Source organism: Corvus kubaryi, unplaced genomic scaffold (assembly GCF_017639235.1).
Source record: "Corvus kubaryi isolate FWS band 111438036 unplaced genomic scaffold, C.kubaryi_AGA036_p1.0 37300, whole genome shotgun sequence".
NCBI classification, from domain to species: Eukaryota; Metazoa; Chordata; class Aves; order Passeriformes; family Corvidae; genus Corvus; species Corvus kubaryi.
The window spans coordinates 11,045,710-11,061,537 of record NW_024581093.1 but is presented as its reverse complement, the minus strand read 5'-3'; the positions used below and the strand labels follow the sequence as shown (position 1 = coordinate 11,061,537).

At 40.6% G+C, this 15,828-nt stretch overlaps 1 protein-coding gene across 4 annotated transcripts; it reads right to left on the bottom strand.

Moving 5' to 3' along the window:
• Window positions 1-2,286: 2,286 nt before the first annotated feature.
• Window positions 2,287-10,581, bottom strand: SNX20 (sorting nexin 20). 4 transcript variants are annotated; one of them, XM_042027523.1, is made up of 5 exons: window positions 10,497-10,581; window positions 9,815-9,946; window positions 7,580-7,757; window positions 5,771-5,922; window positions 2,287-3,268 (listed from the first exon to the last, which is right to left on the bottom strand). In XM_042027523.1, the coding sequence occupies exons 3-5, from the start codon at window positions 7,743-7,745 to the stop codon at window positions 2,600-2,602; spliced, it is 987 nt and encodes a 328-aa protein (XP_041883457.1). In that variant the 5' UTR covers window positions 7,746-7,757; window positions 9,815-9,946; window positions 10,497-10,581; the 3' UTR covers window positions 2,287-2,599. The 4 variants fall into 4 exon arrangements, with proteins under 4 accessions (XP_041883457.1, XP_041883456.1, XP_041883458.1 ...); XM_042027522.1 differs by lacking the exon at window positions 10,497-10,581 and adding an exon at window positions 10,348-10,478; XM_042027524.1 differs by lacking the exon at window positions 10,497-10,581 and adding an exon at window positions 8,035-8,231 and having other exon boundaries at window positions 9,815-10,324.
• Window positions 10,582-15,828: the final 5,247 nt, after the last annotated feature.

Below are 15,828 nucleotides of genomic sequence, written 5' to 3'. Positions count from 1 at the left end.
AACCACTCTCTGAGAGTCTACAGCTAAAAAATCGGAACTGGCTGATTGTCTGTGGGACTGGTCAGCCAGCATGGTGCCACTGCAGTACAATGTAATATAATTTTGTAACTTCTGTAGTTTATAAGGGAAGTAACACCTGATTCTAAAATAAGACTGCACTGGTAAAGAAACTATGCAATCCACAATAAGCACACAGATTTGGCAACTCAATACCTCTAAATTCTCTTCTGGTTCAAGATATCCTTGAGAAATGAAATAGGCTTGTATAAATCAAAATTGCTATCCTCATGCACATTTCCAAGTTAAATGCTGGAGTTAACTTATTTGGTCAAGCTGTTCTCTTCTATGAGTACTGAAAAACTGAATGAGGAAACTTAATGGGGAAGTACTGTGTGAGGAAATAGGGGCACAGAGATTAAGTTACTTGTGCTAAATTCAGACCAAGTCCATGGCAGAGCTCTAGGTGAAATCCAGGCTCTGTGGATCCCTTTTTGTTCCATAACCATCCTAGCTTTCTCTTTCCAAGGATTTTCGATGTAATCTCTGCAGAGATTAATAATTCCAAAGGTCTCTGTATTTGTAGGAAGGAAATATATAGATTATTTGCTTGGAGGAGGTTGAATTGCTAGGGAGATTTTAATTTTGCTGTATTCTAATAGTAATGAAATCACAAGCTCCTTTTATGAATATTAGGGTTGACCCTTTGAAGTCAAAGGTTTGACTGGTAGTCTCAATGCAGCACAAAATGACCTATTCTAGGATCATTTTGCAGGCAAATTCTGCTAGTACATTGTAGGGAAAAACATTCTCAAAAGAGATTTGGCTTACACCAACAAAACTGTGGGGTTTTTCGCACTGTTTATTTTAGTGAATTTTGAATCATGTAAATTTTTCCCTTAGCCCAATTGCACCTCAAAACACACCAGCAGAAATTGGTGAGCTTTAGATCAGTTAGTCCTTCAGAGATGGAAAGTTGTAATATCAGCACAAATAAAGGCTAATGTGCTGCTTTCCTGGTAATTGTCCTTGCCAGACACATGTACTTATGGACCCTCTAATCTTGTGGTCAGCTGCAAGGTGAGGGTCTGTGGGTGCAGGTAGATACTCATGTGCCACCCCATAGAAACTGAGGAGAATCCAAGAGAGCTGGGATGCTGCACTCAAGGAGGGGAGGGGGAAAAAGGGAGGAAATATTTTTTTTGTATTCTTTTGGTTTTTCATCCCATTCTGTTGTGGAGTTAGGGCAGTGTGAAGGCCATGCTTCCTTTCTACCTGAACTTCAAACTGCCTAGGTGTGATGCAGACCCCAGAAAAGCTTTTTTCTTCACTGCTTTGTTACTGATTCATGCATCCTCTAAGAAGGTGTTAGCTTTGATCCGTTCTAACTGTCCTGCAGTATGCTATGTTGTGGGAAGATTAAGTCCTTAAGTCTCTTAATTAATTACTCTTAATTCTATTACTTCTTGTATAACTAGAAAAAATAATAATTGTCAAATAACAAGTAATCCATGTATTTTGTGTTTAATGCCTAGCTGTTAATAGCTGCTTAAAATATTAACTTTCCACCCTAGACAGTCCTATTATTCTGGGTTTTTTTCAAGACAGCTTTCTTATAACAATGCACAACAAAGTTTTTCAGCTTCAGTGCACTTCCAATTAGCTGAATTTTTCATGTCTCTGGGAGGTAAATTCATACAGTTATTCCTAATTTATAGACAAATGTCATTGTGGTGCAGGTAGTATCTGTAACAGGCATACAGGCCTGAAAGTACTCAGTGGACTATGTTCAGCAGAGAATAATGAGCCATGTTAGATAATGACATGCTAATTACAATATTTATGAGAATTAATTTACCAATTTACCAGATTGTTATAATAAGTGTATGGGACAGACCTTAGAGTTGAGGGAAATTACAGAGGCAGGCAAACAAACAAGAATGTGCCTTCAATGCAGAGTCACAAAACTGTATTAGTTACAAAAGGGAAATGAATTGTATTCCCTCACCTCTGATGGAATGATCATCACTTGTATTTTTTCCTCCTACCAAAGTTGATTGTAAACCTTCCCCCCAGGTCCTCCTGCCCACAGCAGCTGAATTCAGTGGGAACAGGACCAACCCATCATCCTCAGAAATGGCAAGGTGCCATATGACTGGGCCCCAGCTGGAAGAGTAAAAAACTACATTCAGTGTCTGAAGATGCCCCCTTTAGACTGAGTCTACTGAGAAGATCTTTTTCTTCTTGAAAGGAAGTGATTTCCACATGAACAAGTAATGCCTCTGATTCTGCAGATTCTTAAGTGCTTTATTAAAGGTATTTTGTTTTATTCTGACTTTTCACACAAAATAAGCTATGTTCAAAATAACCAAATCATAAATGATTGTTGCAATTTTCCTTCAAAAACCTTAAGGTGCTCCTCAGGTACTCCTGGCATCTGTAGGGTAGCTGTAATATATTCCAACATAGATGTTAATGTCTCTTTTGAACATAGAAGATATTTAACTTTTTTCCTATTAATACAACGTTATGTAAGCCAAACAGGTAATTTCCAGTTCTCACTCTTTCAAAAGTTTGCTCTTTCATTACATCTTTCTTATGTTCATTGTACGTACTCCCGAACTGCGAGTTCTTTCAGGGTAAAAATCCGTATGGGATCTTTCTTCGTCTTCCATTCTTCCAGTTTTTCTTGCAAAGACAGGAAATCCTTGCCAAGTTCATAGGCCAGAGTGATCATTGTTTCTAACAGTGGAATATAATACCTGTGGCTGGTATGCACACAAAGGCGTGACAGAGCTTTTTCTCCATACTCAAAGGCACTTGCTGGGTTTTCCAGGTCCTTGTGGCACACAACGATGGCACAGAGAGTAGGGACAACCGAGACAGGGTTCCCTCTCGTCAGCCTTTCCTGCAGCCCAATGACTTCTAAAAGGATTTCCAAGGCTTTGGTGTACTGGCCACCCCGCAGGCAACCATATGCTTCCTGAAGCTCCGGCCTTGTTAAGAAGTCGATAAATTTTTTTGATCTTCTGATGTATTTCATAGAATATAGGAGTCTCAGGTAGTCCTTGAAGGCTAATTTTCTTTCATTGATTATTTCTTCTGTGAAGTTCCCTGTTAGAGTTTTTTTGGGAAAGGTCACATCTTCCATTTCTTCACTAAATTCCTCCAGCAGATTTCTGTGCAGTTTCTCAAAGTCTGAATAACGCCGTTCAATTACAGACTTGTTGCTGTCAAAACTCCCTGTTTGCAAAATGATGATTTTATACATCTAAACACAATCAAAGAGAAAAAAACAAGCATGAGAAGGGACTATGAAAAGACTTTGTGCTTGTTCAGTCTTCCAGCTGAAATACTCCTGCACCAATTTTCTGTGTGTAATCTCATGTACTCCTATAGCAGTGCTGCTAAATCAGTTACTGTCTGGGATTATGGTGCATGCTCAGTGTAGACCTGAAAGACTGCAGCCATCAAACTAAAAATTCCCACCTCCTGCCATTCTGTACTTCTGTCACCAGACTTAGGCTTAGCACGTAAATAAGGTGTACATAAACAGTGCACTAACAGATCCCATCCTGCAAGGTGCTGGGAAAGCAAACTAGCAGCAGACTGAAGCACATAAAAACACTTACAAAGCATGTCTGTAGCTGAACTTTGTTTATAACAGCCATGGCTGCTGCAATCAATCATCTTCAGTGAACTGAATGGATTTCCCAGACTTAATAATGAATGTAATCTATTTTACATTGGTCATAATATTCAGAAATGTTCTTTGTATAAGACATTCCTAGGGATTTGGGGGTGTTAGTAATGCTGTGAAAGAAGAGGGAGTATTTGGCAATATATCTGGTGTGTGCAGAAATAAGGTGGAGCAACTCCAAATCCTTTTCTCCCCTGTAAATCACTGTCCTGTATTCAAACTTACTTCACACTTAAATAATATAAAAAAGTGACATTTCTACAAGGGCTTGCTATCCAAACCCCTTCACTGGCAGCTAACAGCTGTGCTGCCCCACATTAACAGTACACAAGAGCATGTCTTCCTCAGCTCTTCACTAGCCTCAAAAAGACTGTAATGGATGTGATATTAGGCAAATAGCTGCAAACCAAAATTTTGTGCTGCGTTGTACAAATAATCTCTTCTGGTTCTGATCCAAGCGCAGTGATATTGAGGAAGGGCCAAATCCCTAATGTGTGTAAACCATGGCAGCTCCATGGAGGCCAGTTCAACTGTGTCACCAGACACCAGCTAAGGACACAGACTGTTGACCTTTTGGATGATGACCATGTTGACACTCAACTTCACCTTGTTCCCATTAATTTACACAGGAGCTGGAGGGGTTTTACTCATACCAGTTACTTCCTTTGCTGCTGTTGAAGGGTGCAAACTAGTACTCGCACTATGCCTGTCTGATTCTCTTTCTTGTTTTTCCTTAAAGAGAAAGTCTCTCTTTTAATCTTCATAAATGATCTTTACAGGCACTTCTTGAAAGGTTTCTAAATTTCAGCTGACTTCTCTGATCTCTTTTCATTTGTAAGCACTGTGACATTTTCCTATGCTTTGTCCTGCTCCCTGCTGAAAAGTGTATATATGCCTGATGCATTCTAAAACAATCATAAGAGCAATTTTTTTAAGCTATCATTTTATCAAGGGCAGCTAAGTGAATAATTTACAAGTACTTGCTTTCTTTATTTGCGGAGTGTGCATGAAAAAGGTAAGAAGTAGCATTTAATTAAACTGTCATTCAAATTGGCTCAATTTTGTTGTAACGTAAATCTTTTTGCCTAGGCACATAACTTATGACTAAGTTTAACTGCACATATGATGAATGATTCTCTTGCTCTCATACAGTTACACAAAACCAATTTTTAACTATTCAGCAAGCTGGATACTCAGGAGTGTATGCAAGAAAAGCAGCAACGAAGTAGGTGTGTACAGCATGCAACAAGATCTGAGGACAGTCTCTAAAACATTTACCTGCTTCAAATTCTACCAAACTGGATCACCCAGAATCAGCAATGCTGATTCTCAGCATTTTTCATCTACAGATCTCATAGACAGTAGCAAACAAGGAAATCATCCCTATCTGAATGTCACAGGCGTACTAAAAGGGACTCGCTCTAGATCAGTCCTTCTGAAGGCCAGGAGCAGAAACAGAAATAAAAACTAAGTGTCAGTACTGTGAATAAAGATTAAAAAATCCAACCTACTTCATTGTTCCCACTGCTCATACTCATATTTCATCTTAAAAATATGACAAATATGCCACCTAAGGGAGCTCTAAGTAGGGAAGGGGAACGATCCCAAGTGATCTGGCTGGAGGATGTCCTAGACTTTGTCAACATCAAAGAATTCTGCACTTGTGCTAAGAGAAATCTCTGATGTGGAAATTATACAAATGCACTGCAGCTGCTACAGCCAGCTAGCTCAGTGGAAGTGTAAATACACAGATATTTTTATATTTGTGTGAATTTCCTTAATGTTGACAAAACTCTGTGTTTTAAGGATACTCAAGATACTAATTTATTTGATAACACTTTTACACTGCAGCAGATTTTGTGAACTGACTGTCAGAGGGTTTTTTTAGAGGCGGATTCCACCAGCCAGGCCCATACAATCAGTGAGAAGAAGGTTCTACTCAGTGTGATCGTGGCTTGCAAAACTTGGCCTTTGGTAAGGCTTTCATGTAGCGAGGCCTGCTGTGTGCTGTGCAGACCCCTGTAGAGTGAATAAAAATTAATGATCTTCTTACATATTCATTTCTTAGCTTACCACATATTTAGATAAGTGGTGCTCTACAATTCTGGTTGATGGGATTTCAAAAAGGAGTTTGATTTGTTTGCACTGGCGTTTTTCATTCCTCCAATATTCCTGAAGCTCCTTAGTGGTCATCGAAGAGTTGGGACTTAGGGTTGCACTGGAACCTAAAACAAATATATTTAGTATTTCAGGTTATATTCTTTGGACTTGGAAAGAAAACTCTTATGCATTTGTTTTGAAAGGACAGCCTACATTTTCTGTTGCTGTAACAGCAAGACCTAAAGACTGATAAAATAAATGATTTCACTGCTAATAAAGACAGGAGCAGATGCTCTGAGGAAAGCTATTAGGGTCTGAAATTTTGAAAGACAACATATCATCTGTAGAATACAAAACTGTAGAGAAAACACTGCCAAGAAATACTGTATATCAAGGTTGTAACCTAGGGCACAATCTGAGCAGGAGATTTGCTTCAACATCCCAGAAATAACCCTAAGAAACACTGAGTCTTTTGAGTCAGATGTTTCTCCAGGCTTCTTTGTTGCTAATGGAGCAGATAATACAATGCAGCTGCAAATTCAGACATATATTCAAAAACTGACCCTATTCAAATATGGGGTTTGTGCAGTAATAGGAGAAAGCTGAGAAAACATGAATATCCTAACCTCAAAGTTGGATAACCAGCTCAACTGAAGGAAGAATTCTCACATCCTCTCTTCTTTTTGTGGCTGAACTGATGGCACAGTTCAGCTACAAATATTTTATATACCTCCCTCCTTTCCCCTCTCTCTCTTCCCACAGTCTCTCTCTCTCTCTTTCTCTCTCACACACACACACACACACACACGTGCATATGTAAAAACACAGGACAGCTGGTTAAAGAGTTTGCTTACAGGAGAATTTTGAGCATTTCAAAAAGGCGATTTCTCTGTCTTTGAAATCTACTGACAATAGATTTCATCAGGTGGCATTTAGGCTAGCTAGCAAAGTGGATAAAAGAAATGGAATATTTGTATCTCAGTGGGCACACCAGTCCCAGTTTCTAATCAAGGATATCTTTGTCAAGGCAGTCAGCTGAAGTCAGTCTGCAGTGTATTTAACATTCTGCTAATGGAGGTGAATGAGCACAAATGAAGGGGAAGAGAACAGCTTGATGCAGAAATAGACTTGTAAAGGCACCACAGTACTCTTTCAGTGGCCCCACTTTTACATGTTCTTAATCATTTGACCATACAGTTTCAATTATCAAGGCCTTGGGGGTTTGGCTCAATCCCTACAAAGCATCTATTTCCTAGGAGAGGTGGTTTTTATGACATCCTTCCAGGCTTAAAATCTTGATGAGATTATGTATATTTTGGGTTATACATAGCATTTTATTTAATAACAGATGAGAGCAATCTTAGGCATAGTAAATGTTCAGTGCTGGCTCTTTAAAGGCATGTGAGAACTGCCTGCTTGAGATTAGCTTCAAGTTGGTGTCCTTGCTGATACTGCCAAGAAGTTCAGATTTTGTGATGCACAGAAAGTGCATTCCCAAGACAGGCCATCTGATGACCACTGCTTTCATTGCTGGTGTGTAAATTAAATCTGTGATACATTTTCGGCAGGAGGTATTTGAAAGGAAAACTCGGTGTGTGTATATACAGACCGGGATGAGCATCAGTTTCACTATTGCTACATTATTACTACAAGTGTAATCAAGGCTTATTTTCAGTGGAGTATGGCAGTACAGGTTTGAACTACTGCTGCAATAAATAAGCAAAGTTTTTAATACAAGAGCATAAACAGCTAGAAGAAACAAAATTAAAGGATAGCATCAACCTTGTGTGTCATCTTTTTCTGGGTTTTCTTTTCTCACTTGACATGAAATTTCAGCTTTGGGTTGATTTTCTTCTTCATCAGATGGATTTGTGGTAGAAGATGTAGTAATTCTGCTTACAGCTTCCAACAGTTCCCTTTCTGCTGTGCAGTGTGAGTCTTGGTCCATTTCTTGATGTCACTGAAAGATTACAAACCTCATGACATTTCTTAGTACCACGCCTTTAGGGGATCCAGTTTGGTAATCTTATTACTTACTCATTGTTCTCTGTGAACTTGTATCAGTGCAACTTTATAAAAACAAAAGTAGTAAATAGAAATATCTACATAGTGCAGAACCATCCCTATTACTGTTACCACTGAAAGTGTCTGGACGTTCTTCTGGTAGCTTAAAATCAAACAAAAAAACCCATAAGAAGTTATGTTGAATAAGATTAGATGGGGAACTCAGTTCTTACCTATGAGAATTTTGTCATGAACTTCGGTGTTGGCAGATTTCTTCCTCCTTGTATTTTGCCCTCAAGCTTGCAAGTATGAGTTCAGATGAACTAAAATCTTGGAGATAATTAGTATAAGCAGCAGCCTGGTTCTCTTACACTGCTAAAATTTACTGTTCTCAAGACTTAAAAACTTGTTGTCTGTTCTTAATCACAACCTGTAGGGCAAAATAGGGTGATATCTAAAGCAGTATAAAGTTTTTATCATATTTCACAGCTTTAGGTTCCCTCCAAAGACTTGTCTCTGTAACTGTGAAAACAGAACAACTGAATTTGACAATGGTTTGGTGGAAGGAGATCTGAATTTTCTAATTATTATACAGAAGTATTCTCCTTTTACTTGTGCTTTTACCCTACATACTGTGCTGTATTAGAGCTGTTCTGCTAGGACCACTATTTCACCATGTACTAATAAAATGCTTAACACAATATACTCCTACTCCACAGACTCCACAGGTTGGCCATTCTGCTGCTTAAACATATCAAAATTTAGGGATTTTGTTTGTTTGTTTGTTAAACAAACAAACCCTGCCTGTTACACCATTGTGTTATATGAGCAGTTGAAGAAGTTCTAAGAACATCCTAAAACCTTTGCCAAGGTGCTGTATTCCCTCAGCATGAGCGAAGTGTTGCTCACAGTTCAGCCAACAAGTGAAAATCAAGTAACAGAACAATACAGTTTTACAAGAAACCCTGCTAAAATAATGCCCAAGCAGTGGTTATTAAGTAATGGGAGGGTTTAGGACAGGGTTGTTGCTACATATAATTTTGCCTCCACTTGTCTACCACACACTTATGCAATGCTGGATACAGAGGTGAGGAAACTCCTTCAGCAGACTTACTGATTTCTGGGCAAGCTGCAAGGCTATAAAAAGAAAAGAAATTACTTTCCCCACTGGAAATAATGGAAGTGCAAACACTTTCCTCTAACAGAAACCTTTCCTTTGGCTGGCTTGCACAAGCAGGTACACAAATGTTGTCATCCTCCTTAAGGAAAGCATCATGGAAGCCCTTATTCTCGGAGTGAAAGTTCTTACTGTTCTTCAGTCCTCCTTATGATCTGCTTTTTTAATATGAAGAATAGCCACTTACTTATTGTTTAACTGGTCAGTCTTTTGAAAATCAGACCAGTTTATCCCAAGAGAATATATAGTAGATTAAATGAGGAATCTGAAAATGGCCAAACAAATTTAAATGACAGCTTTTTTTCTTGGTTATAAGTTGGGATAACTTTATGAGAAAAATTGTATTTACATTGAAAAAAAATTTTTTTTATATTTATAGCTTTATATATGTAAATATATATATGAGTATACATGTGTATTATATACATATACACATACATACATATATATATATATATATATATATTAATACTACTTTAAAACATGGTTTACCAGAGATACATAACACACTTGTAAACAGAAGAATGCAGAAGTGGATGTTATGACACACAAGTCTTCTGCCTTGAATATATGTACCTTGAATACTAACTGCACTTCATGCAAACAGTTTCATTTTCACAGCTAAAACTCATCGCAAGCTCTTTTAACTAAGCTACTACTTATTTTTCCATATTAAAAAAAAAAAAAAATCCAAAACAACACAACCCCCCTGCAACAAATTACACGGTTTTATCTTGAGCAGACACGCATCCTGTTCCGTTTCAGGGTGAGTGCTGCTCCAGCTCCTTCACAGGGTTTTAAGTAGCCCTAGACCCCGAAGCGCCCAGAGCACCCACCTGGAAATCGCCGAGTTCTTTTAGTCGTGGCACATGTGAGCTCTGTGCGAGGCCACAGAGCAGAGCCCGCCCCGCGTGTCCGAAACGCAGAGAAAGATGTCCGTGCTTTCACCTAGCGGGCACATTCTGTGTCTTACAAAAAGGAAGGAAGAAGCCTCGGTTAAATCAGACTTCCCCGTCCCATTGGCTCGGTGCTGCCCGATTGCGCATGAACCCTCCTGAGCCTCCCGCAGCCCCGGGGCCGCCCGCGGCCCGGCCCGGCCCCGCTGCGGGCTCCGGCACCCAGCGTTAGCATCCCCCGCACCCAGCGCCAGCATCATCCCCCGGCACCCAGTGCTAGCATCATCCCCCGGCACCCAGCGCCAGCATCATCCCCCGGCACCCAGTGCTAGCATCATCCCCCGGCACCCAGCGCCAGCATCATACCCCGGGCACCCAGCGCCAGCATCATCCCCCGGCACCCAGCGCTAGCATCCCCCGGCACCCAGCGCTAGCATCCCCCGGCACCCAGCGCCAGCATCATCCCCCGGCACCCAGCTCTAGCGGCCCCTGGGCACGGAAGGGACTTCCATGCAGTCAACACAATCCAGGCAAACTTCTCTGCATGGGTTTCTGAAGCAAGAAAAAACACTCTCAGCAAAATGGAGATTAGGGGGGGAAAAGCCAAATACGTAAAGTGTACTTATGTGGAAAAATAATGCCCCTTGGGACGTCTTTAAAATACAGGCTTAACATCCAGTTCAGGAAAGAAAATGCAGATGGCATCACAACAAACAGCCTTGTTCTGTGTAAACTTGTGCTTCTGACAGAAATCCTGATTCTGCACAGTGCAGAATGTGATTAATTTCAAATATCTGCTCAATTAAAATTCAAATAGGAGCATTATTATATCTGACATGATTACTAAACTTGAGATGGGCTTACAAGTGTGCCTAAAATTAATCCTACATGTGCTTAAATTCATTGTTGAACTGAGGACAAAATGAAGAAGAATGTGGTATTAATCCACATGTCCTTTGGCCCAGATGCTTCTTTTTTTGGAGTTCACTTCAGTTTGGAAATTTGCTTTAAACCATCAGGATAGCTATTTCTGGGGTAAATAATATGGACACTATCTTTTTTTAGTAATGTAAGTTTCCCCTTTGCCAAAGTTCAGTCACTGAAAAACCAAGCAATTTTAATGCAGCACAAATGTGGGAGGCAAACATCCAAAGGACCACATGGATCCTGCCCCACACATTCCTTTAGAACAAACAATTTAAAATAATGTAAAACCAGGGCCATAAACTGGTAATGCTTCTCTTCTGCTTTATTTGCAACATAAAACAATGCCAACTTTAACTTGGACTTGGTCTAAATGTAGGAGTTTTGCTGAAATAGCTGTCAGAATGATGAAAAATCCCTTGCATGCAGCTACAGCCACATTGGCAAAAGCCCTGGAGAAGATGCTTTTATACTGGCAGAGTCCTTCGGCCACTTTAGAATATTCCATGAGGAAAGTGATTTAAGTTACACCCGAAAAGAAATCTGTGCTTGCCAATTCAGCTCTAAGGTGTAGCTATACCAGCCAACTCTTTTAAGTGTAGACAAGGCATGGGTTTCTGGCACTACTCTCATTCCTTTAAAGTTAGATTTATGGGTTTGGTTACAATTGTGAGCAACAACCAAGGGGGATTTCAGTGTATTTCACTCATGCTGACAGTTTATGGATGTATCTCAACTTTGAATTCTGAATCAGTTAATTTATGTGGTGCCAAAAAGCAATGAATTATTTTGTGATGCTTAGTGCTATTGTCCTGCTCTAGATAAAGCTAAAAGGAAAGAAAAAAGTACATTTATCAGTATATTAAGTGTGACCTCTACTTTCAATTATTTCAGAATAAGTAAGTTCTAGTACAATTAACCTGGATGATTAAAAGAAATGAAATGTGTTATTATATTTACAAATCAAGGGTGTTCCACAAGAATTCTGCTGTAGAGTCAGCTATTATGGTCACAATTGATTCCTGAGGGTGTTCCTCATGCTCAGGAGCTGTGACATCCACAGCAGGTTTAGCAGGCTGCTATTCCACATCCTGCTCCCAGGAGCTCAGGTTTGGTCCAAACAGTGCCTTGCCCTTCACTGGGACCTAGTTAGTCTGGCAGCATTTTACTTTTCTAAGTGTCTACTTGATTAGCACATGCAAAACCCACTGCAGTACACAGTGTTGTTTGCTGGAAGAATGCATAACTAATATCTTTCTTTTTGTATTCTCAGCTACACTTCCAACAGCCAAATATTATGTAAAGGTTAAACAGTAGAAAAGAAAATTTTCACAATGGCAGCAAAGCATTCTGAGAGATGGGCAAGTGCATTTACACCACCAATTTACCTTAATAGTCATAAAACTGTGGTAAATTTTAATGGAAAAACATCTTCTGTCATTGTCAGGGATGGAAAAGGGATCCTGATACAGTGGCTTATTCACAGTTTGTATTCTGTGAAAGCACTGACTTTGTCAGACATAAAGGGCACGGTGTTAAAATGCACCTACCAAGGGATACGGGAAAAGTGTGCTCTGCAATAATGTAGGAGTGAGGCAAGGTTAAAATCATAACAGTGCAGTGAATAAAAGGTGGCTGACATATGAGTTATATCCTCCATACCCATTTAAGATTAAATTACTCATTTTAAGAAGAACAGCCTGAAAGTTTATGGCCAAAACTTGGTGACCAGCCAAGAGATGAGCCAGCACTGTGATGCCATGTAAAGGATGCCTGCCACTATTGAAAGACTGTGTGCTTTTGACAGTTAAAGAACCAAAAAGGACTGCTGCCACTGTGTCAAACATTCTGCTTTGATTTATACCCCAATCTGGGCAGTTCCCATTTTCCCAATCAGACAGATTACACAAACCCTGACAGATACAATATTTAACCATAGACTACAAAGCTGGTATCAGCTGGAAAACTTGGGAGCTAAACCAATGTCATGTATGAACTGCAGTTTTCTGGCTGGTTTTATTTGCATTTTATCATAGGCAGAGTAAGGTCTTGTTAAGAAATGTGGCTGTAATATCCCTATTACAAAATACTCTTCAGCTTCTGTCCTAAGAAGTGCAGCTTCAGGCAACCTCGTAGTCTGCGCTACTTTTTCATCTCAAGCCCCAAACTATTTAGCTAAACAGTATTTAAATAATTCATTAGAACAGTAGATAATGACAAAACCCTAAACAAACAAGGGGACAGAAATACCTGACATATTTATCCAAGTCCCTTTTTATCATATAACTAATATTTAGAAAGTGTGGTCGTACTGTCTTTGATGCTTCTGCAAGCACCTTCCCTCTCTATTTTTTTCTGATGCAGCTGGATAAATACCAGCTGTTTCCATGTTTGAATTAGCAGAAAAAAAAAAAAATCATGTTTTGATGAATATTCTGCACTTTGGGGGTAATGCTGTGGTAAATGAATACCATACTCCTATCCTGGCACAGCACAAAATTCTGTTCCATGCTATGCTATAATAATGTAATTGTACAGTGTTGTGTCATTTGAAAGTGAAATTTGTTTATCATACTTCATTATTACAAAACATGTCTCTCTTAGCAAGAGTGTGGTTTAAAGAAATCATTCGCTGTTTAATGGCAAATGTCTTGTGCTGGTGTTACTGACAGGGTTTTCAACATAAAAGAGATATAACAGGCCCATTTTACACTGCCAAAGTCCTGTTATCACTTTACAACTCCTTTATACTTCTAAAGGAGTATGAAGGAGCTTTAGAGTAAACACCAGTCCTGGCCTGCCTTTCATCTGTGGTCTGTCAGTGACACGGAGCTGTGTGCAAGCCCAGTGGGTCAATGGGATATTAACTTGGGTTAAATGTCACAAGCACTGTTCTGTCTGCAGAATGACAGGCTTTGTAAATGGGCCATGTTGGCCCCTTTTCCAATGAATTCATAGAGGATTAAGTGCATAATTACATGGAATACAGAATATTTTTAAATATTTTGTTGTGAGTTATTAGGGACACTACATGTAGTCATTCCTATCAAGTAGTTTGATATTTTATGCTCACAATGTGTCTGTACCCTTTTCTTCTCACATATAATTATGGTGTACTTTGGCTAATACTTACAGTCATGCTCCACATGTGATTTATTTATACCCAAAATGTAAATATAATGAAATTTGGGATAACAGGATTTATAGCAGACACGTTAATGCAGCTTGCAGCAGCATAAAAGGCAGCTCTACAAGCGGAGGCTGCAGCAGCTGTGTATAGATAGCCACCTTGAGGATCAGCAGAGCATGACTTGGGGCTACTGTATGCTCTTCTGCAAAAGGAGGAAGGCATAAATCTTAGTATATTACTTAGTATAGTGTATTTTTCAATGCTATTTATTGTTTAAAAATTAAATGAGACTTTGAAATGCAATTTTGCTTTTAAGGGACTAGGTGGCATGATTAGTGTGAGCATTCATCCCATAGTGGATGGAATCTCATTGTTTCCTCAGGGGTTTCTTGGAAACTCCTGCTGGTGTCTGTGTCCTTTCCGTCTTGAACATACCCACACAAATAAAAACCCTGCCTTCTCATCTTCCTAGCAAAAGCCTTGGTAGTGACTCACATTGCTTCAGAGCTTAGAAATGGGCACTCAACCCCTGATTTGGGGCTGCATTGGATCTGCTTACTGACTGTCTCTGGATTCCAGAGAGCTGTAGGGAACAGGATTTACTGGAACAGCCTTTACTTTAGCTAATGTTGAACTGCACATCTTACTAAATTACATAAAAACATATATTAAAGGAATGCTACAGATGCTAAGAAACCAGGAAAGTGTTTATTTATGTGCCAATATTACTGTAACCTCCTGAGGTACAGGATCAAATGTTGTATCCTTAAAAGATGCTTCTTTGTAGGAAGTCCATCTCTAAAAGTGCAAAACTTTAGAAATATTTTAAAAATGAAATTTAAAGCACCAGTTTAGAATACTACATGAATAAAAAGAAATCTTCTCTAAACTAAATGTTGTTTTTTGGAAATACTGCATGCATGAATAGAGTCTTTAAACATAACTGTCCTGTTGAGCAATTCCCTTCTATTCCAGAGTTCATTCTCTCATTCATAATTTAAGCAGAGCTCACTATCTATAAACAACAGTGATGCTAAGTGGATAAAATAGCGCAGCATTCAGATGACAGGCACAAACAAAAGTAGGTCGGTTTAAGAGGAGCTACACTTGGCTTTTATTAAATGAAATATTCAGTAGCATTTCTTCAATTTCTTGTGAGTGAAAATATTTCCGAAGTGGGTATTGAATCCAGACCGAAGCCTGACATTGGCGAACAGGCTCTGGGAACTCTGCGGAACTGCCCCGAGCTCACCACGCGGAAAGGTCAGGGCTGTGCAGGGGAAACCGCCCCTTGTGCACCGGCACGGCTGAAATCGCTCCGGCGCTCCTCCCGAGCCCACACGGAGGGCCTGTTATTAATTCTGCAATTAATTCTTCCCGGGGAGCATCGTGACTGCACCGGGACGTCTCTGCCACCTCCCGAGGAACCTCTCTGCGCGCGCCGGGGACAACCACCAGCGACTCCGGCTCAGGACACAGCGCTGGACGCGGGCGTGTCCCTTCCCAGAGCGGGCTGGAGCGGGGCGGCCTCGGGCAGCGCATCCCGCAGGCTCCAGAGCCCTCAGGGAGCCAAGCCCCCGCGCAGGGCCGGCACCGGGGCGTGGCAGCGGCACCGACCCCGCGGCGCAGTGCCCGCCCACCGCTGGGGGCACGCGCACGCCATCCAATCAGCGTCTCCGGAGAGCCAGAAGTCCCGCCCCCTCGCTCTGCGCGACCAATCAGCGCTCTCTAGGGGGCGGGTTCGGCCATCCGCCCCCTCCCCTGCGGCTCATACAACCGCGATGCACTGGAAAGCCCCGGATCCGCTCGTGACTGGCGGCGCTTCTCGCCAATAGTGCTGCGCAGCGGTGGCCCCGGCGCGCTGTGATTGGCTGCGGGCACGGCGGAGGGTCGAGGGGGA